Consider the following 20,494-nt stretch of genomic DNA (forward strand, 5'->3'; position numbering starts at 1 on the left):
CACACGTGTCCATTTTCAACGTCGAAATTTTTTTTGACATTGTATAGTTGGTAGGGTAAATGGGTAACTGACTGTTGTGCAGCGAGTTGCAATCTTGAGAAAATGCAGACCCATCCTAATTTTCTAAATAAAATTACAGCAAAAATCCGTACACCGAAACGTCAGCGCAAAGACAGCGCCACAGACAAGGACAAAGAAGAACAGAAAAAGTTCAAACTAGATGACTCGGAGAAACTCATCAACATAGAGGAAACTGCCATCGACGGCATTGAACTCATGGCCAACTACAAGATACTGCAAGAAGATGAAGAAAAACCCAGCACAGAAGATGAGAAAGAACGGGAAATCACAGAAGATGACGCCGGATACCTGCCAGAGAGAGACAAGGATATGTCAGAGAGAGACAAGGATATGTCAGAGAGAGACAAGGATATGTCAGAGAGAGAAAAAGATAGTTTTTCGGAAATGGAGGACGATGAAAAGTATAATAAGAGCGATACGGATAATGAAAGTGATCATGGAAAGGATAAGAATGGGAAGGATTCGCAGTTCAAGAATTTGAAGGTAACTTGAATTTTATTTCATGGGTACTTAGGTTCATTTTTATTATTAACCCTTTATGATTCGTTTGACTACTTTCGTAGAGAAGACTCATATGTCCAGCAGTGGACTCTCACAGGTTTTGAAATCACAATAATGCAACGTGCAACGTCACGCCTATTTATGTAGGCAGAGGTGCATATTACGGCACGTAATGCCGCTATACAATGTACACCCACTTTTCACCATTTGTGTTATAAGTCCCATGTAATAGGTCTATTGCCATTTACTGGGCACAATTCCAGACTCCGTGATACTACTGAGAAATTTTCGAAAAACCGAAAAACGCTCAGTAATACTTTGCCCGACCCGGGAATCGAACCCGATACTCCTTGTCCGGCAGTCCAACTTTGACTACTCGACCAACGAGGCACACAAATCCCAATAAAAATATCTCTAAATCCTCAGGTAAAATTTCGTATCCGCCCGAAGAAGCGTGGCGGCAGTATCTACACTCTAGTCATGGATAAAGATGCAGAGGAACCCAAGATCGAGGAGTCGAAGGCTGAGGAGCCCAGCAAGGAGGAGGAGGTCAAGCCGGACATTGATGTGGACCTCGCACTGCGGCAGATTAGGAAGGGGTGGAGCGCGACTGATGCTGGAGACCTTACTATAGGGGACTTGTATCTTATGGTGGGTATAGATATAGGGAATTACTGACGGACAGACTGACTGATTATTATTTATTTGTTGAAATTTTAAAAGTACCCGTTCATGGTTTGATTGAAATAAATAATTTGACTTTGACTTTGAACTTGACGATTTGCGCAGTAGTTGCTGCGCAATGACATGCTGGATCTATTCGCCTGGAAAATTATGTGTGATCTATTAATTGTTGTTTGTTAAATACACACCGAAGAAAATCATTGTATGGGGGCTTAATAATAAAAATTGTTTGATTTTTATTTATTTTAAGATTCTGAAAGCTGACCTATTTTACAAGCTTCCCTGTCTATCGTCTCGCGTACTATGATTATGAGCCCCCATCGTAGCTTGAAACCAGTTGAACAACCTCGAACAGTCATTTGAATACACTGTAAGTATCACCAAACTAATTTAACCTCAAACCATATTGCAGTTCGGTTCCCGGTCTAAGCTAGAACTGGATTACTGGTGGGCGGAACCAACGCCTCCTTTACCGCAGCCACAAAAGTCGGCAATACCCGTACCAACCTTACTGTCGGAAAAACGGGACAAGTCGGACAAATCCGACAAGATGTCTGATAAAGGAGCCGACAGTTCTGTGGAAGATGAGAAAGAGAGAGCGAGAGAGAGTGACAATGATATCCTGTCTCCGAAGAACACGTACAGCCAGGATAGTAACGATGGAATGTCGGGAGATGAGAGGAAGTGTAAGTACAGCATTATAACTTGTTTTAGTATAGTTTTCAACCTAAAACTTATATTTACTAACTATAAAAGCATTTTAAGAACATTTTAAGTACTTTTTGCTCCGTAGAATGACTAATTTTGGTAGTGCACGCAAGCGATTTCGCTTATTATTTTGTAAAATAAAAGTTATATTTTAAAGCTATTTTAAGCTCTACTAGTTTCGAGTCACAGAGAGCTTACAGTAGGATGAGAGTTGCCGCGTCTGCGCACGCTGCTCATGATGAAGAGTTCCTCTGTGACTCGAAACTAGTAGAGCGTTTCTCAATTAATTTACGTGAGTAAACCGTGATTTTTAGTTAATGTAGTATGTCTCACGATAGCTATTATATTATTAAGATGTATTTTAAGCTGTGGAATAATCCACTGTATTCATTATTATTTTAAATTGTACTAAAAAAAGCTGTTCCGCAACTAATCTAAGATCACAAAAAAGAGAAGAGCGATTATAATATCTATGTAATGTATGTATCTAATATTAAATTTATAAAGGACAAATAAGACATCGTGATGATGAAACCACGTTTCAACCTAAGTTGCATGAAGCTTGACGACAAAACGCAGGGCCGGATTCTAAACAAAACATTTTAGTACAATAAATAAAAATTCGGCCCTGTACAAATCTGAATGTTTTAACGAAATGTATTTAAAATGGCTTCTTAATGGGTGTGTTGATACATGGCTGGTGTTTGGTATTAGGTGAGCAGTTGGCTTCTCCGGACCATAAGTCGTCTTCTGGCGGGGGGACCCTGAAACTGGTCAGCAAACTCATCAACAGGCCACAGGCGCCACAAACACAGCAGAACGGGTTTGCTGCCATGAGCGATAGGTAAGTCAAGTACAATAGTTTTGTGAATTTATTTTGCTTGTATGATGTCAATTTCAATATTTCTTGTATTATTGAAATAATTGGAGAAATATTGCCACGATTTATTCAATTGAATTTGTGATTGTGTGAAATTTTACTTTCGATGTTTCCAATGAAAGTTTTTACGTCGCTAATGGTGCTAGTGTAGCATAAAGTATAGGGATACTTTATATAGTGGTTTAACTAAAGTACATACTGTAACTAATTTACTTATTTAATTTTTAATGTACACAACACAGTAAAATAGTAGTACATCATTCGAACTTAATGCCATATGGCATTCTCTACTAATCGTGCCGGCTCATTCGTGACAAAGCATGGCTCTGCAACATCGTTCGCCGCATCGAAATCCGTTGCATAGTACTGCATATCTAAACGTAGTATGGTAACAGACAACGAAAAGCAATTTGTTTTATACAAATTATGTAATGATTACTTACCTTGCAGGTTACGTCGGTTACTATGCCTGGTGGGCAACCCCCACGTGGGGGGTGCGGCAGGGGCGGGGGCGGGGGCGCGCTGTCGCTGCCCGGCCACGTGTCCGCGCCGGACGCACCAACACACGCTGGCACTGCCGCTACTGGTAATTATATCTTTTGGAAATAGGAACAAACGAGCAGACGATCACCTAATGGTCAGCGAAGGAATACGTTCCTTTCCTCGACGTTTGAAGATCGTATCAATTCGAATATACATTGCTCCAACGATATCTTCTAAAAATATTTTAAAATAATAGAAGAAGTGTGTAAGTAAGAGTCGTAGCAATTGGCGTTCCATTGTCTCTGCCTACCCCATGGGAGACAAGTGTGAAGTTAGGTATGTATGTAAAAATAATATTAAATTATTTTAAGATGAGTTGAACTCGGTGAGAGTATGAACGAAAGAAAAAAAAATTAAAAACATTATCTGGAACGACAACAATGGCGTAATGTAACTGTTCAACGAGATAACTCGATTAGTTTCAAGTTATACTGGAGCTTATATTCATGAGTAGCGTGCGCTAGAAACTATTACAGCTTTATTTTTGGGAGGACGGAGTGTCAGATTCTTACTGACTAATAACCACCCCGTTCCTTCTTCTGCCATTCATTGCTCCACGTGGGCAGAGGAAGCTGTATATTGGTATATCGTAATGGATAAAATGGTGAATTATTATAGAAACCGCAGCAGTACCAGTCCCCCGCGGCGGCGGACGTGGCGGGCGCAGTGTTCCGCCAGCCCATACCCATCGCACCCCGACCCGGAGCTGAGGTAACCTACATACTTATACATACATACATTATGTTTAACTATTTTTGCTAATTATAGATGGTTTTTTCTTCTTGAATGGCAACGATTCTCCAATACAGCATTGTCGACTATACTGCCAGTATCGAGTGGTGAGGAGCTTAAACTTTAACTATCTGGTAGTTATTAGTAATCTATGTTATTTATTATATGTTATACATCTAGGTTCACTGACAGACAGATTGACGGACAATTAAATGTAACGTTTTAAAAGTGCCAAATTTAGGATTAATTAAAATAAATGCTTTAACTTTGAAAAGAGTAAATAGCATTTTTTGTGTTTTGTTTGCATACAAATTCACAAACACCTGACAGTAAGATTCGAAACAAAAATTTGTGGATTATCCAAAGAGTTGCTCTGTGCGGGAATCGAATCCGCTACACATCAATCGTACAGGAGTACAGTAAAATGGGGTGAATAGGGATCGAGAGGTGAATAGATACTATGAAGAATTTCCCTATACCTATTCACCCCTCTTCTGACCCTATTCACCTCTCGATCCCTATTCACCTCATTTTACGGTATAATATGTTAGTGACAAGTATATCGCCCCCCCCCCAGCTGGCGCAGTCGGAGATCCAGTGGGAGGGGCTGCCCCGCTGGCGGCGCGGGCGGCCGCGGCTGGCCGACCGCCGCGTCGTCGTGCAGCGCCTGCTGCCGCTGCTGCCCAAGCTGCCGCCCGCCGGTAACTACACAGCATACATTCATCACACATTGCAGGATGGCTACACCACTGCCACCACTTAAAATCTAAGTTCTTACTCTCTATAATGTATGATCTACGTTGTATATAATCGAAATTCTTCCCCCCTCAAAAAAAAAAGGTCATCACTTAAAATTTAGATTTTAATTGGTTATCATTTCAAATCTAAGAGTTGCTAATAGACTGGAATACTCAGTGATAAAACCGTCAAATTTTTTCAAATACGTTGACACCCAGACCATAAACTGTAATTTGTGAAACACACAAAAAGTTGTTCCTTGCGGCAATTGTAACCGCTACACGTTACGTAACAGCGGATTGCCCAGCCACTACGCCAACCGTGCAATCATTGTGGCATCACAATAGTATATCTTATTTTGAAAAAACAAAACATACGTATCACAATATGTAGGTAACATATTGTTCAGTTTTCCTTTAACAAAATTGTAACCATTTCTATCAGATAGTATCTTTATTTTCTTACCTGCATCTGCATAATATATAATCTGGCTAACGTATACTCTGTACCTGTACCCCTAGACAGTACGACAGTGCCCCCCATAAAGAAGGTGTCGACCCCGTCGTCCCCGCCGCCACCGCCGCGACTGCTGCCCAAACCACCACTACTCGGTCAAGAGTAAGTCATATATTGTCCTACATTTCATATTATTTCTTTGTATAATGCATATAAAATATTATAGTTATCTTACATATTTCTTTTTCTTTTTCTAAATTATGTCTCTCACTCTATTACTTTCACGATTCGCTTGTCTAGCGAAGCGCATATTTATGAACATTACACCATCCACTTCGCCGAAGATAGGGCAACATGGAAAAATATAGCCAACCAAAAAGTTATTAGTCGTCCTCAAAATTGAGGATAACCGACGCAACGAAGGAGGAGGACAAGAAAATTCGACTAGTTTCAATCCACGCTAAGAGCTCATATTCATGAGCAGCATTGCGATTTAGCGTAAATAGCTCTTACATGCTATTAAATAGTTATACATTTAATTTAATATGTCTCACAAGAGTTTAAACAAAAAAAAAACAGTTTTGTTTTAAAATAGAAATGATGTGTTGTATTGCAGCAACAGCGTGTCGATAGTGTACGTGGTGAGCGAGTCCAACGGGCAGTACTACTTCCACGACGGCAACCGACGCATCCCCATCGTGCCGGAGAAACCGCTGCACCAACCCCTCGTCATCAGTATGTGTATTACTAATACTTCTTTATTGTAGTACATGGTAGATATCCCACCCAGGTGCAATATTATTAAGCTGAAGATATTGTTATTGTTTGTTTGTTTGAACGCGCTAATCTCCGGAACTACTGGTCCGAATTGAATAATTCTTTTTGTGTTGGATAGTGCATTTATCGAGGAAGGCTATAGGCTATAAAACATCACGCTATGACCAATGGGAGCCGAGCAGAGCGGGTGAAACCGCGCGGAAGTAGCTAGTTACTTATAGTCTTTAAGATTGTTACTAACCAGATTGAGCTTCTTCCACCACGTTTTTGTATTATTACATAAATGACCCAGCGAACTTTATTCAACTAGGTTGTGTATTTCTCTACTCGCGATTTGAGGCAATATAACCCTTACTAGTAAAACCAGTTAAGCTTCGTTTTTACATAATAATTTGACTAGTATGTAGACTAAGGTAATAGAACCATATTTATTTATACAAACCTTCTCCTGACAATAAGAAATACATTTAAGAAAAATCGTCCAATTTGGTGCAGGCGTTCAGAAGTTATTTATATAGATTTAGTGCTATCTGATAAACATGAACCTTTTAAAACGTGACGAACCGTAATGGTAAACCTCCTCTTACATTATTATTTAAGAGTACAGTCCAGCGCAGAAAAGTCACGAGCTATTTTTCATGATGTCCTAAAATATAGCGTTTTTAATTTATAAAATATTGCCTCACAGAGGAAGAATGTCCATCCGAAGACTCGAAGACGAATGGCAACGGAGTACAGGAGCCCGGCCTCAGTCCGGAGGGAGGGGAGGACGGGGACAAGGGGGAGGGAAACAAACAGGAACATACTGGCGCTGCTACTGGACCGCGTGAGTTATATCATAATGTTATTAAAGTGTGGGAGAGCCATGCTTCGGCACGAATTGGCCGGCTCGACCGGAGTGATACCACGACTTCACTGAAAACCGACGTGAAACCGCTTGCGTTGTGATTCGTTGTGTGAGTGAGGTTACCGGAGGCCCAACACCCGCTTCACGCAATCTTCCCCATCCCCATTCCCGAACAACAACCCTTAAATTCCTAACTCCGAAAAAGCCGGTAACGCACTTGTAAAGCCTCTGGTGTTTCAAGTGTCCATGGGCGGCGGCGATTGCTTACCATCAGGTAATACGTCTGCTCGATGACCGGCATGTCTCATTTAAAAAAAAAAATATGTGATACATCTCACGGATCACCTGATGGTAAGCAATCGGCGTCGCCCTTGGACACCCGCAACACTAGAGGAGTTATAAGTGCGTCGCCGACCTTTTGGTGATCGGGGATGAGGATTGAACGTCCGAAAGGGGTTGGGGGATTATTCCTCCGTTAACGTCACTCATACTGCTGCATACAACATTAGCGTGTTCTGACGCCGGTTTACTGTGAGGCCGTGGTACGAGTTTACTCCTGTTCATGGCTCCAAGCTAATTATATCAAGACTTTTAAAAATGCATTTATTTATTACTTCTGGCCAACCAACAATTACATTTCAAAGATGAAATGGCTATATATCAAGGAAAGTAATAAAGTATTACAATTTCTTATAGGCTAGCACCGCATGTATTATTTGAAATGTTATTTTATTTTGTAATTTTTTTTTATGAAACACGCCGGGTAAACGAGCAGACGTATCACCTGATGGTAAGCAATTACCGCCGCCCATGGACACTTGAAACACCAGAGGCGTTACAAATGCGTTGCCGGCTTTTTGGGGGTTAGGAATTTAAGGGTTGTTGGGGAATCGGGGATTGGGAAGATTGGGAAAGGGGAATTGGGCCTCCGGTAACCTCACTTACACAACGAAACACAACGCAAGCATTGTTTCACGTCGGTTTTCTGTGAGGCCGTGGTATCACTCCGGCCCATTCGTGCCGAAGCATGGCTCTCCCACGCTTTCCCAATTTACAGAAATAAGTAATTGAATAATTATGATGTACTGTGGTTCCAGCGGAGTTCCTGTCGACGGAGTCGATGTCGCTGTCCCCGTCCCGTCTGCTGCACGACGCGGACGGCTGGCTGGACGCCGCCGACCACGACTTCTCGCTCACCTCCTTCCTCGGACACCTCGAGGGGAGGCCCAATGTATGTATACACCGCTCTTGGTATACTGCTCATTTATAATCCTATTTATGTTTATGTTAAATGGGTCGACGTTTGGCCGCTATCTCGCCTGATGGTAAGTGATGATGCGGCCTACGATGGAGCACGTCTGCCCATAAGCAACCTATTCACTCGGGCCTTGAAGACACCCAGGTTATACCCATCAGGAAACACAGACTCCGGCAAGGAGTTCCACTCCCTAGCAGTTCGCACAAGGAAGCTTGAAGCGAAGCGCTTCGTGCGAGTGGGTGGGATATCTATTTATGTTAAAACGCATTCAATGAGGTCTATTCTACTAATCAAGATAAACTCTATTCTACCAATACAACCTTTTCGTTCGATATCCACAATGGAAGTAATTGTGTAAAGAAATAGATTATAATTAATGGTCATTAAGATTAAGAGTGCGTACCAAATATCAGAGGGCTTAGTACGAGTTTGTTTTACATCTAACGAGAGCTTTTCCTAGGAGTGTAACGTAAATATCAGATCTTATACTAAGGACGTATAAGGAAGAGAGTGAATACTTCCTATTACTAAATTTTGACCCGAACAAACAAACAAACTAAATAAAACCATATGTAATCGATAAATCAACCTTAAAGACTAGTATAATAAGGACTATATTCCTATAACTACCCCACAGGTGGACTCCCACTTACAGTCCCTAATGGCGGAGTCCAGCGTGGACTACGTGGCCAAGTTCGCAGACCTGGCTGCTGAGGTCACCGACGAACCAGATCAAGCTCACGAGGAACCCACTTAAAAACCAACCTTATTACTACTGGGATAAAGTTCATTTTGTCATGTATACTGTTAACGGTACAATATCTGGTGACGTATATTGTTTTAGTGATATTTATGTGTTAATGGATGAAATTTTTAAACTTTGTGATTGGTTGAATTGCGTCATAAATCGTGATTTTGTATTAAAATCGGCTATTTCGGCCGTCAGTCAATTGTCGACTTTATTGCCTTGGGCATTGAGTTCATTTTAGAATGAACGTTTTTATTCAGTGATATTTATTGATGTGCTAAATTTGTAGTAGATTTCATTGCTTTGCATGTAAAATTTGCTTTGTAACAAATCAATTCAATTCTCGACTTTATTGCCTTAGGCGTAAAGTTTATTTTTGAATCTATTTTTTTTTATAAGTGATACTTATGTCGTAAATCTGTTGTCGACTGTATAGTCATATGTATAAGGTTCATTTTGTAATGAACAACGTTATGCTTATGTAGTAAAATAAACTCAATCTTACTGCCTTGTACATGAGGTTGATATCAGGTGTATTATGTAAAGTTTGAACCATCGATTTTATTTTCATTTTAATACATCACTGTTTTATAATTCTCAAATACATGTTGTTTAAGCATTATTTTTAGGTGCAAAGGAAACTGAGCCTTATGTAGTGCTTATAGGGTTATTATTTGAGTTTTCTGATTACAAATTGTATTTGGTCTAGTAATAAGAATAATTTTGTGATACTTTACTAATGGATTAAATTATTTTTTATTTTTTTGTAATTTTATCTTGAGACATTTTTTATTAACAACTTTATTGTCATCTGCGTAAGGTTCAATTTGTAATGAACAGTATTTTAATAAGTGATTCTGATATTGCATATTGCAGTGATGTGACGAAAGTCAGTAAAATTTTAAAACCACCTCGCCTTTTTGTTCACACAAAGAGTTGTTTCATGCGGGAATCGAACCCGCGACAGCCACTACTCAAATTAAGGCTTAAAATGATCACTATATAAGTATTGTTCAATGCAAGCAACATACATACATGTAATGTGGCTTACTGTGTTATTGCTCAGCAGAGGGCGCTAGTGTGTACCTCTCGTTTCGTCCAATAGGGTATTGGTTAGCGGGCATTTCTTCAAAAACTTTAACTTTTATTTAACAAATCAATCATTCTCCCGCGTAATTAAGCATCGTGGTAGCTTATTATCATCCTTATTTTTATTGGATTGGTTGAGAGCAGTCACAATTTAATATATTGAAACCGAATTTTGTATTTCAATCGTCAGAATAAAATTGTTAAGTTTTGGTTGAACTATATATTTTTTTTTTTTGAAGATTCACCCTAGTGCTAGTGCCATTGGACGTTCAATATTTTGACAGCAGCTGTGATTGGACAAAAAACATCTCTTCAAACATTTGCACCTTCTTGTGAGCATTGCCCGGTAGGCCCCACAGTTGTTATATCATAGTGTATATTGTGAATAAGGACAGTATTGTCAATCAGCATGTTACATTATTTAAATGTATTCAATTTTATATGTAAATACAGTACATTTTATTTATATCTGTGGTTTTATTTTCCCCACAAGTTTTCTTGAGTTCTACTCCGTCCGTATGTCACAGCCATTTATTTCCGAAACTGTTGGGCCTACATAGTTGAAACTTTGTAGGATGGTGTATTTCAGTAACCGCTATTTGAATTTTGAATAAAAATTAATAATTTGAAAAATTAAAGGGGGCACTCCATATATGGAACTGATTCAAAAAAATTTTTTTGTTCAGCTTACATATCCGTGATAGTCTAGTGTCTATGGATAGGTCTTTAAAAAAGACATTAAGGTTCCTAAAACCATTTTTCGTCAAAATCAACCGTTTGAAAGTTAGACGCTTCCAAAGTGGAAAAACGAGTGTCCCCCCCCCTCTAACTTTTAAAATAAGAGAGTGAGAAAACTAAAAAAAATATATGCTGCAGATTTCATTATTAGTTTTTAAGAAAAAAAAATTCAAAAACCGCAAATATAACTTTGTCGTTCATACAAACACTATGTAAAACCAAGTTATTTTACAACTTTTATATTATGTCATCTACTTGCTGTTACGGAACCCTTCATGGGCGAGTCCGACTCGCACTTGGCCGGTTTTTTTAGTGTAAATTACGCAAATAGAATAAATAACATATTAAAATTAATTAGAACCACAAGACAATCGGCGATGAGCTACCGCTTCACGGTAAATATCCTACTCATACGCACGAAGCGCTTCGCTTCAAGCTTCCTTGTGCGAACTGCTAGGGAGTGGAATTCTTTGCTGGAGTCTGTGTTTCCTGATGGGTATAACCTTCAAACCCCGAATAGGTTGCTTATAGGCAGACGTGTTCCATCATAGGCCGCATCATCACTTACCATCAGGCGAGATAGCGGCCAAACGTCGACCCAACAAATGTAAAAAAAATCCATAATGCCGCGTAGAGTTTGTTGTGTCGCGTGATACTGTCTGTGGTATAGACTGCACACTTGTCTGTGGTAGCGTGTGACAGCTGACACGTCCGGTCTTTTGTCTACAGTTGACTTGCCAACGGGAATGTTTACGTTGCGAGGTTATATCGAATATCCATTATTATGATATTCATTAATTTCTTTGTGAAACAATAACCAGATGTGTTTGCGTTACACGTAGTCCATTAAGTATAATTAATGCCGTAGTTGTGTTCTGTGTGGAGTTAGACCGGTAGAACATTAAGTTCAACGATGTTTTTGCAGTGGTTCATGTAAGTCCTCTTTGTTTATTAATTTAATAACATTTACTTGATAAATATCTGATATTATTGTAGTTCTGTTATATTTTTAGTAGATATAATTATTTTTGAAGTAATTTCACTTTTATTGTCACACAAAAATGGTGTTTTTTAGTGGGCAATTATGCGAGACCGTAAACGATATAATAAAGGTAGCGTTGATTATAAATAAAATGATTACTCAGTGTACACGTTATTGCGGATGTAGATGAGATAATACAACTGCGATATATTTGTTTACTATTATTGGTAAACTCTCTGTAGTGAAAATATTTGTTGATTTTTTTTTATGACGCTTAGAAACTGACGTTTTTTTTATGCTACAAGCCCGCCACAACGTCGCTAAACCGTAGCAACTTCTGTTGGCGTATTTTTATAACGATATAAACAGCAAAAATACTCTGCATGGTATTTTAATAACATAATGAGGAAGTTTTAGCTAAAATACCACACATAAATACACTTTCCTGGTAAAATATCCAATTAAACAAGACTACATGATGCAATAATCATAATATTATTTTTTTCTAGATTGCTGGTGTTATTACCGCTGATATTTATAGCATTCTTGCTATTCATCACTTTCATACTGATACCGTGCGCATTTATCTTCGCGTCATGGTACATGAGGATCAAGGAAAGGAAGTTGGAGAGACGAAAGAGAGATGGTGCTAATGTTGCATTCTTCCACCCTTACTGCAATGCTGGGGGTGGCGGGGAGAGGGTGCTGTGGGTGGCTATCAGGGCTATACTTGCCAGGTATGATGTTTATCATTATTAAATAAGTTAACCAATTTTAAAATAAGTAAAAGATACAAATATACAAGTATTTATTCAGTTGTCTTCATTGTAATGAGTGATAATTTTTATATATAAAAATAAATTGCTGTTCGTTAGTCTCACTAAGACTAGAGAATGGCAGGACCGATTTGACAAATTCTGGTCTTGAATTATTTGTGTAAGGCCAGAGGAGGCTTATAGGCTGAGTAAAAGCAATGTGTAAGGAAGTAAAAAGTTTGGTAGACCAGCTGTTATAAACATAATATTCACATTAATGAAAAATATTTTTTTATTTTCTATATAGTTAAGGACAAAATGGATGGAACTACTTACTGTATACTTAATTCAAATGATATCTTACTGTACCTACTATAAGTACTATATTAGCATAAACATTAACATGTTGTTATTCAGGTCTTGTACATTGTTACCTTAATGGAATTAATTAGGTAATTAATAACCACCTGGCTTAAACTCCTTATCTGTCTTCCGTCCCAGTAATGTTGAACTAATACACCATATTTAATTTCATTCTTTATTTTTATTCAATTAGATTAAAGATAAGTATTATTATATACAATATTCTTATTTCTGAATGAATCTTTTTCTATCAGTTTCTAGTTGCATGAAGCATATTTAAATTATATTTTACTGATCTTGCTATGTAAATCTCAAATTTTTTTTTCATGTTAAAAACCTAAAACATTTAATTTTTAAAGCCTACCTTTATATATTTTATAATATCTATCGTGCAACATACTAATTTAACTACAAATAACAGTTTACTCACATAAATATAGATGCGCGGACACAACGTCGACTTGATGAAGCGTCCCTCTGTGACTCGAAATTAGTTGAGGTTTTCTCGTTATATTTACGTTATTTTTAGTTAAGATTTCTTTAAGGTATTTTTGTATAAATTAAACCAGATACAATAAACCAATTTCTGTACCCAGGTACCCAGACTCCAACATTTACATATACACAGTGGAGACAGCGGAAGCACAGACAATACTAGACCGGGCACAGAACCAGTTCAACGTGAGGGTGGAACCGGGCAGGATCAACTTTGTGCGGCTGAGCATGAGGAGAGTCATCGAAGCCAAGTCCTATCCTTACTTCACGCTGTTGCTACAGAGTCTGGGCTCCATGATTCTTGGTCTGGAGGCCTTCATGAAGCTAAATCCTGGTTAGTACTTTATTAATCATACATTATATGTATGTACCTACATATCTACAGCCTGTGAGAGTCCACTACTAAACCAAAGAAAGACCTCTACGAAAGAGGGGTTTGCCTTAATCTCCACACTTGGCAAATGGGTTGGAGATTGCAGTCTAAAAAGATCAGGTTTATCACAGAATGCTGATATGTTAGATATGTTTCCTCATCATCACTTACCATCAGACGAGATAGCGACCAGACGTCGACACATCAAATGTAAAAAAATAAAAATAAAATGCAATTCATTTCTTGATTCATTATTATATATATTTGACTATTCTATTATTATATTTGAAACGTCTAAATATAATAACTAATAGAATATTATGTTCCACACAAACATTGCTTACGTTTACATAACTAACTTAATAATCTATTCTACACTTCCAGATGTGTACATAGACACGACAGGGTTCGCGTTCACGTTCCCGATATTCCGGTACCTGGCGGCGTGCCCCGTGGGCTGCTACGTGCACTACCCCACGATCACGGCGGCCATGATGCGCCGCGTCAAGCACCGCATTGTGTCTTACAACAACAACAGCCTCATCGCCCGCAACCCACTCTTCACGTGGATCAAGTTGGTGTATTATAAGATTTTTGGATGGGTATGTATAGTCCAATATAGTCATTTACTTTTTTTTAAGTAAGTTGAGGCGAGTGAGAATGTCACTCTTACTGACTAACAACTACCTCGTTCCCATTCCTCCTTTTCGAACCGGAATCACGGTAACCCGCTAGGTAGTCCGAGTCGGGCTTCACTCCTTTTAGGCCTCATAGTCATTTACTTACATACGGACTTTTAAAAAGACTGGCGACGCATCTGTAACTTCTCAGGTGTAACAAAAAATAAGGAAATTTAAACAAAATTCTTCAGTCTGTTGGTCTATACCTAGTTAAACTAAACTAGTAATTCATTTTTCAATTATAATTCTGAGTTTAACTTTAATGACATGAATATGTTGAAAACGTTAAATTACATGGTGTATGTTGGTTACAGTTGTACGGCGTGATGGGTCGGTGCGCGGACGTGGTGATGGCCAACGGCACGTGGACGGAGGACCACATCAACGAGCTCTGGAACATGCCGCTCAGCACCTTCAGGGTCTACCCGCCCTGTGAGGTACGTCATACTAAAGATATTGTGCTTAACTTTTCACACTTTGTCTACTATGTTACTCAGTGAAGATGCAGCTTTGGAATGGTGAAATGGGCACACAACAATGTTTCTTCTGCTCTTCCAGTACTATTAATTGCCAGAATATTAAAGTTCGACGGTTCACTATCCTGCCGCCTCCACTTGACTGTGTTGTGGCTGTGCAGACTCGATTGCCATCAAGCAGAAAGAAAATGTTTCTTCTACTAGACATATCCGTATAAGTCAATTATCTACATCTTATCTGATTGATATTAATCGGTTTTCAACACATTTGTAAAGAAGATGTATTGGATGTACTTAAGATAACAAATACCTATACTATTGAGTTTCAAGTGTAATATAAAATTTTGCTATTACAAAGTGTAGATAAAACATGGTACTCAAGAGGTAATATTTTAAATAATTATATACAAATGATGTTGATTTCAGGTAACAGAGCTGAAGCAGCTAAGGTCTTTGGTGAAGGACACGGATCCTATCCGCATCCTATCGGTGGCCCAATTCCGACCAGAGAAGGATCACCCGCTGATGTTGCAAGCCATGTACGAACTCAGGAACTTGCTGGTCAAGAATGAAATGCTTTGGAATAAGGTAACTATGGCAACAAGATACTCTTGTCTGAATGCAAATATCCGAATACTCAAACGCCACTCAATTTTAAGACGCTCCCAAAACTAGCTCTGTCCCTATCAATTCTTTATAAAACGACAGAGTCAGAGACCGATATTTAAGTACAACTTAAAATTGAGTAACATTTCAGTATTCGGGCGTTAATGAGACAAATGAAAAAAAGTATGATAATTTCTTTTACTACAAAATTTTCAATAATGATTACGTTGGTTAGCGCATTCAAACTCTTTAACTACTAACTTGCAACTCCTCTGGTGTTGCGAGTGTCTGGGCACCGATTGTTAGCCATCAAGTGGCCCGTCTGTTCGTTTGCCGGCCTAGTCCTATTTCACAAAAAAATATAATTCTAAATCTAGACATGCGGCAGCGTGTAAATCAAATTCAACCAATAGAACTGGCTGGCCAGCGCCGTGTGTAATATCTCGCAAACCATTTGGTGTCACTTTTTACCTCTCCATAACTTAAGACCTATTTAATGTAATATAATTTCCAGATAAAACTAGTACTGGTAGGATCCTGCCGCAACGCTGAGGACGAGGAGCGCGTCCAGAACTTGAAGGACCTGGCGAAGCACCTGTCCCTGGAGGAGTCTGTGCAGTTCGTGGTGAACGCGCCCTACGCCAGGCTGCTGCAGCTGTACCAGACGTGCAGTCTGGCGATACATGCCATGTGGAACGAGCATTTTGGAATCAGTTAGTATTACATTTTTATATTTTTTACCAAACTATGTAGGTTGAATTTGTTTCAGTGGGTAAAATCATCCAATAACTTCTCCCCGCTTTGGGCGAGGCGAGAAGGTGTATCAGGCACTTACTCACTAAAAACCACCCCGTTTCTACTCCTGCTTTTCGTGCCGGAAACCCGGTGTCTAGACTGATCTCTCTGGTAGTCTGATGGCTCTTTGAGGTGCGTGCGGAACACGGCGCCGTACTGCCGTACCGCACGGGTCTGGTTCTGGTCGGGCGGCGCGCTACCGTTGCTCGCTGTCCACAGACCCGCATAAACTAGGTTGATTAGACTGGTAATCGTAGTACATTAGGATGTTCTCCTGTATTGTAGGGATTTCCTCAAAAAAGTATAATTACAAGTGTGTGAATTCTGTTTACACAGGCAAAACAAATGAAAGCCCTAATATAGGTATTTAAAAAGTACTGGTTGGATTTAATTTCCGTAAAGTTCGTATTTTGTACGATGTGCTTATAAATATGTCATATTTCTTTCTACACAAATAAATTATATTTTCCACCAGGCGTAGTGGAATGTCTGGCGGCCGGGCTCATCACCATCGCGCACCGGTCGGGCGGGCCGCTGGCGGACATCATCGAGACGGCGGCGGGGTCCCGCACCGGCTTCCTGGCGGCCGAGCCCGACGAGTACGCGCGCGCCATACTCGAGGTCATCGCACTGCCCGCGCACGAGAAGAAGGCTATTGTAGAGGCTGCTAGGTAACTTACTTGCTTTTAGTTTTTCCCATTTGAACTCGATGGCTTTATAGCTATAGAGCTTATTTCAAATGTTAAAATGAAATATCGACTATGCTGTTAATGCTCCGAGAACCTAGCTTCACTGACAGACAGACAGACGGACAATTGAGTTTGATGTTTCAAAAGTGCCTAATTTAGGATTAATTCAAATCAGACTTTGGCTTTTGCTCTTTCAAACAGTAAATTAAAGAATTAAAGTTTTGGATATTGATCATGCTTCCAAGTTTGATGTCATTTCCAACCGATCGATCTGAAAGTGTTTGGCCCTCCTCCAAACAACTGACTTACTTTTTTGTGATGTGATGACTTATCTTCAAATAAAATGTATTATTGTTTTGTTCCAGAGCATCCGTGGACAGGTTCTCAGAGAAAGAGTTCGAGAAATCATTCCTGCGAGCCGCGGAACCACTTCTAAGACTAGATTAGTTGTATAGGCGCTTTCCTTCTTCTGTATATTACTTTCCATTAGATTTAAGCATAATAAAATTGACAAAGCTTTATTTTCTTGTTATTATTTGAAAAAAAAAAAGTCTATCACAAAAATCTATGCACGAAATTTTTACATTCATTACTAGAGATAGAATTAAGTACTCAGTTTTGACACAAAAAAAATCTATGAAGCATGGCTTTCCCACCTTTGGATTTTTTTTTCTTTGTTGAATGGTAACCAAGTTTCCAATACAGTGTGGACTATACTGCCAGTGTCGATTTATATGGATTTTATAAGAGATCAAAAGTGAAAATTAATCTTATGTCATGAGACTAGCAAAACACTACATACACGTAAAAAATCATTTAATCACATTTTAACATAAAGCGAATATATTTAATATATTAAGTATATAAATTGTAGCTTAAATTAACGGCGGAATGTCGTTTATGTGGGAGTGTGCCCCACTCGGTCCCTGGGAATCAGTCGGAGCTCTGAGCCGTGCTTCAGGAACACATTGCCTGAAAAACATAAACAAAATTAATTTGATTACAACTTTGAAATTTCTCCTGAGGATTAGGATTGTCTCTTGTATCGCATTAACGCACCCACGTTTACAATTATAATACACGATTATGACACCCAAACCCGAAACAATGTGGATCACGCAAAGAATTGCTTCGAACCCGCAACACATAGCGCGGCAGCCGGATACTCAGTCACCGCACCAACCGCGCAGTTTAATACTTATTTCGAAATGTTATTCTATTGAGAAATCAAAACAAATAATAGGCTCATCCTCATGCTATGGTATAGATAAACAAGACAAGTAAATTAAGTATATTGTGAAACTAGAAAAGCTATTCTTCGCGTAAACGCTGGGCTGGCCTTCCATAATCCTCCATTGGTATTTACCTGCGGTCTGCTGCGGGTTGATGCCGATACCGTCGTCAGTGATGATGGCGCTGGTGGCTGGCTCCACGCGGAACTCTTCAGCCGCGAACTTCAGCACCGCCGTGAATGGAGTAGCTTCGGGCACGCTCAGTCTATTACAAGTATACAAAGATAGTAGATGTAAACGTTACGTAGTTAGAAGGAAGGTAGGTAAGTGATTGAAATTGGTTTATACTTCTTTTTGTGTATGCGGTCTGTTTGTCACAGCTTCAACAGGTGTAAATTGATGGTATAGATTAGGTCAGCAGGTCAAATATTACAGATTGGGATACTGTTATGTTGGCTAGGCTGATGTACTAGTCTCTTTACAAGTGAGAAAAAAACTGCATTAAATGTTGTCAATTACACATGTAATTTGAAAGAAAGAAAAACAATTTATTTGCAGCTTTACACAAAGTAAAGAAGAAAGAGCATGTTGGCTTGATTTACGGTCAGGTCAGGAGTCACCTGGCATTTACAAGTTGCTAAGCAAGTTTTCAGATTCATTATTACATGCAAAAGTAAAAAAAAAGCCCAATAGTTTAAAAAAATCACAATTATATTCAAAGATTTACAACATCGCCTCCCAATAATCCAAATCATTATCATAATTCTTTATAGTATCAAAAAACAATGATTTCAAACAATCTTTACTGCATATTTTTTGTACAACACCAACCAACTCGGAATGACTTAATTCTATGTAAAACGATTTGGCGGACAAGCCTTCTCTCAACAACTTACTGCAGTCTGTCAAAGCTTCTACTATGTAAATGAATATATCAGAATTCTCAATACACATCTCAGTAAAGTATCTATCTTCAACTTGAAACAGGAATTTCCAAAATGTTTTAGATGAACTGTCCTTACTTAGCACTACCTCATGGATCCCATTGGCTATCAATTGTACAGCCTTCCCATATTGTGACTCGTTATTTAACAAACTGACTACTAACACATCTACCAAGTCTTGGGAACAATTCGTCAATAACTTTACAACATCAGATTCACTTGACTTAAGTTGTAACAACAGTAATTTGCTTTTAAATTCTAGTATTTTATCCCGAGGTAGTTTATTTGTGACATTTCTCAGTAAAGTCTCTTTGGATGCTGCCTCAAGCATTAACTCAGTTAAACAATTTTCCAACTTTTCCTCAGAAAACAACTCAAGAAATATTCTAAAGCCGACATCCATTTGATTTATCTTTGTGTTAGAATTAATTATCTTATTTAAAATGTACTTTGGTGGGTCACTTAAGCAGTTTTTAATGAGATTACTTGATGCCTCATTGTTACTATTCAACACAGATAAGAATTCACTGATCACTTTCTTCTTTTGCAGTCTATCCAAACTTTTCTCAACATGTTGTGCTATGAGTAAGGCATTCCTTATTTCAGCTTCTGTAGTGTCATTGTCAGGCCAGCTCTCACATTGACACAGGCCAATATAGTCTTGGAAGAAGTTGAGGAACTGTTCTACTACAGCAGTGTCCATTTTAAACCCTTGTAACTTCAACGTAGTACCCTGGACCATTCAGCATCTGTTGAAATTAACAAACTAGAGTTGACTAGGAATTGAACATGGAAGTGCACTGATTATCGGAAATGGTCTACGTTGAAGTTACAGGAGTTGATGTTAGATGTAATAAAACTAGAACTTACACTTTGAACGGCAGTTTTGGGTCAGAAGTTAGAGTAATCTTGAAAGTTACTTTCGACCTGGAGAAGGAAATAATATTTGAGTTAAACGGTTGCAATGTTTTACCACAAGTGAAATGGATAAAGGATGAATAAATTTTGCACTTACATTATTCTAGAATTATCAACTGTAGTTAAGAAAAAATATTCTCAATATTTTCGCAACTTCGAGCAACACACGAAATGAAAGTGACGTTTACGATTTACCTTTGACGTATACACGTTTTTAAATGTCAGTCATTTACATACAACATTCGGATACATTCCAGAAGGGATATAAGTAGGCTTTTAAACAGTAGATTGAAAGATACCAAGTGTTAAAAATGCATTTATATGCGGTTTTTAAACATTTAACATAATATTGAATAAACAAGAATTATTTTGATTTCTGATAAGAAACAATCCTCAGGGTCCTCAG

The 20,494-nt window shown here is 38.7% G+C and overlaps 3 protein-coding genes across 4 annotated transcripts in view; 2 read left to right on the forward strand and 1 right to left on the reverse strand.

Annotated features, from left to right (window-relative positions):
• LOC118271500 (protein cramped) overlaps window positions 1-9,291 on the forward strand; it is a 52,908-nt gene extending 43,617 nt beyond the window's left edge. Inside the window, exons 9-20 of the mRNA XM_050695889.1 lie at window positions 140-564; window positions 1,009-1,233; window positions 1,679-1,952; window positions 2,689-2,818; window positions 3,305-3,440; window positions 4,016-4,108; window positions 4,707-4,830; window positions 5,389-5,485; window positions 5,940-6,058; window positions 6,789-6,926; window positions 8,045-8,178; window positions 8,843-9,291. Coding sequence (XP_050551846.1) covers window positions 140-564; window positions 1,009-1,233; window positions 1,679-1,952; window positions 2,689-2,818; window positions 3,305-3,440; window positions 4,016-4,108; window positions 4,707-4,830; window positions 5,389-5,485; window positions 5,940-6,058; window positions 6,789-6,926; window positions 8,045-8,178; window positions 8,843-8,962 — 2,015 coding nt within the window. The 3' untranslated portion in view covers window positions 8,963-9,291. The remainder of the gene's footprint in view (window positions 1-139; window positions 565-1,008; window positions 1,234-1,678; window positions 1,953-2,688; window positions 2,819-3,304; window positions 3,441-4,015; window positions 4,109-4,706; window positions 4,831-5,388; window positions 5,486-5,939; window positions 6,059-6,788; window positions 6,927-8,044; window positions 8,179-8,842) is intronic.
• A 2,201-nt stretch (window positions 9,292-11,492) lies between these two features.
• Window positions 11,493-17,515, forward strand: LOC118271508 (GDP-Man:Man(3)GlcNAc(2)-PP-Dol alpha-1,2-mannosyltransferase). The gene is made up of 9 exons (XM_050695852.1): window positions 11,493-11,713; window positions 12,272-12,499; window positions 13,477-13,709; window positions 14,133-14,350; window positions 14,743-14,865; window positions 15,331-15,492; window positions 16,025-16,223; window positions 16,781-16,976; window positions 17,360-17,515. Exons 1-9 carry the CDS (start codon window positions 11,694-11,696, stop codon window positions 17,439-17,441), a joined length of 1,461 nt encoding a protein of 486 aa, XP_050551809.1. The 5' UTR covers window positions 11,493-11,693; the 3' UTR covers window positions 17,442-17,515.
• A 278-nt stretch (window positions 17,516-17,793) lies between these two features.
• Window positions 17,794-20,423, reverse strand: LOC118271513 (ubiquitin-fold modifier 1). 2 transcript variants are annotated; one of them, XM_035587620.2, is made up of 4 exons: window positions 20,186-20,346; window positions 20,041-20,097; window positions 18,361-18,491; window positions 17,794-17,966 (listed from the first exon to the last, which is right to left on the reverse strand). In XM_035587620.2, coding segments are annotated over exons 1-4 (264 nt in total). In that variant the 5' UTR covers window positions 20,188-20,346; the 3' UTR covers window positions 17,794-17,892. The 2 variants fall into 2 exon arrangements, with proteins under 2 accessions (XP_035443513.1, XP_035443512.2); XM_035587619.2 differs by lacking the exons at window positions 17,794-17,966; window positions 18,361-18,491 and adding an exon at window positions 18,920-19,919 and having other exon boundaries at window positions 20,186-20,423.
• Window positions 20,424-20,494: the final 71 nt, after the last annotated feature.

Source organism: Spodoptera frugiperda, chromosome 9, assembly GCF_023101765.2.
Source record: "Spodoptera frugiperda isolate SF20-4 chromosome 9, AGI-APGP_CSIRO_Sfru_2.0, whole genome shotgun sequence".
Classification (NCBI taxonomy): Eukaryota; Metazoa; Arthropoda; class Insecta; order Lepidoptera; family Noctuidae; genus Spodoptera; species Spodoptera frugiperda.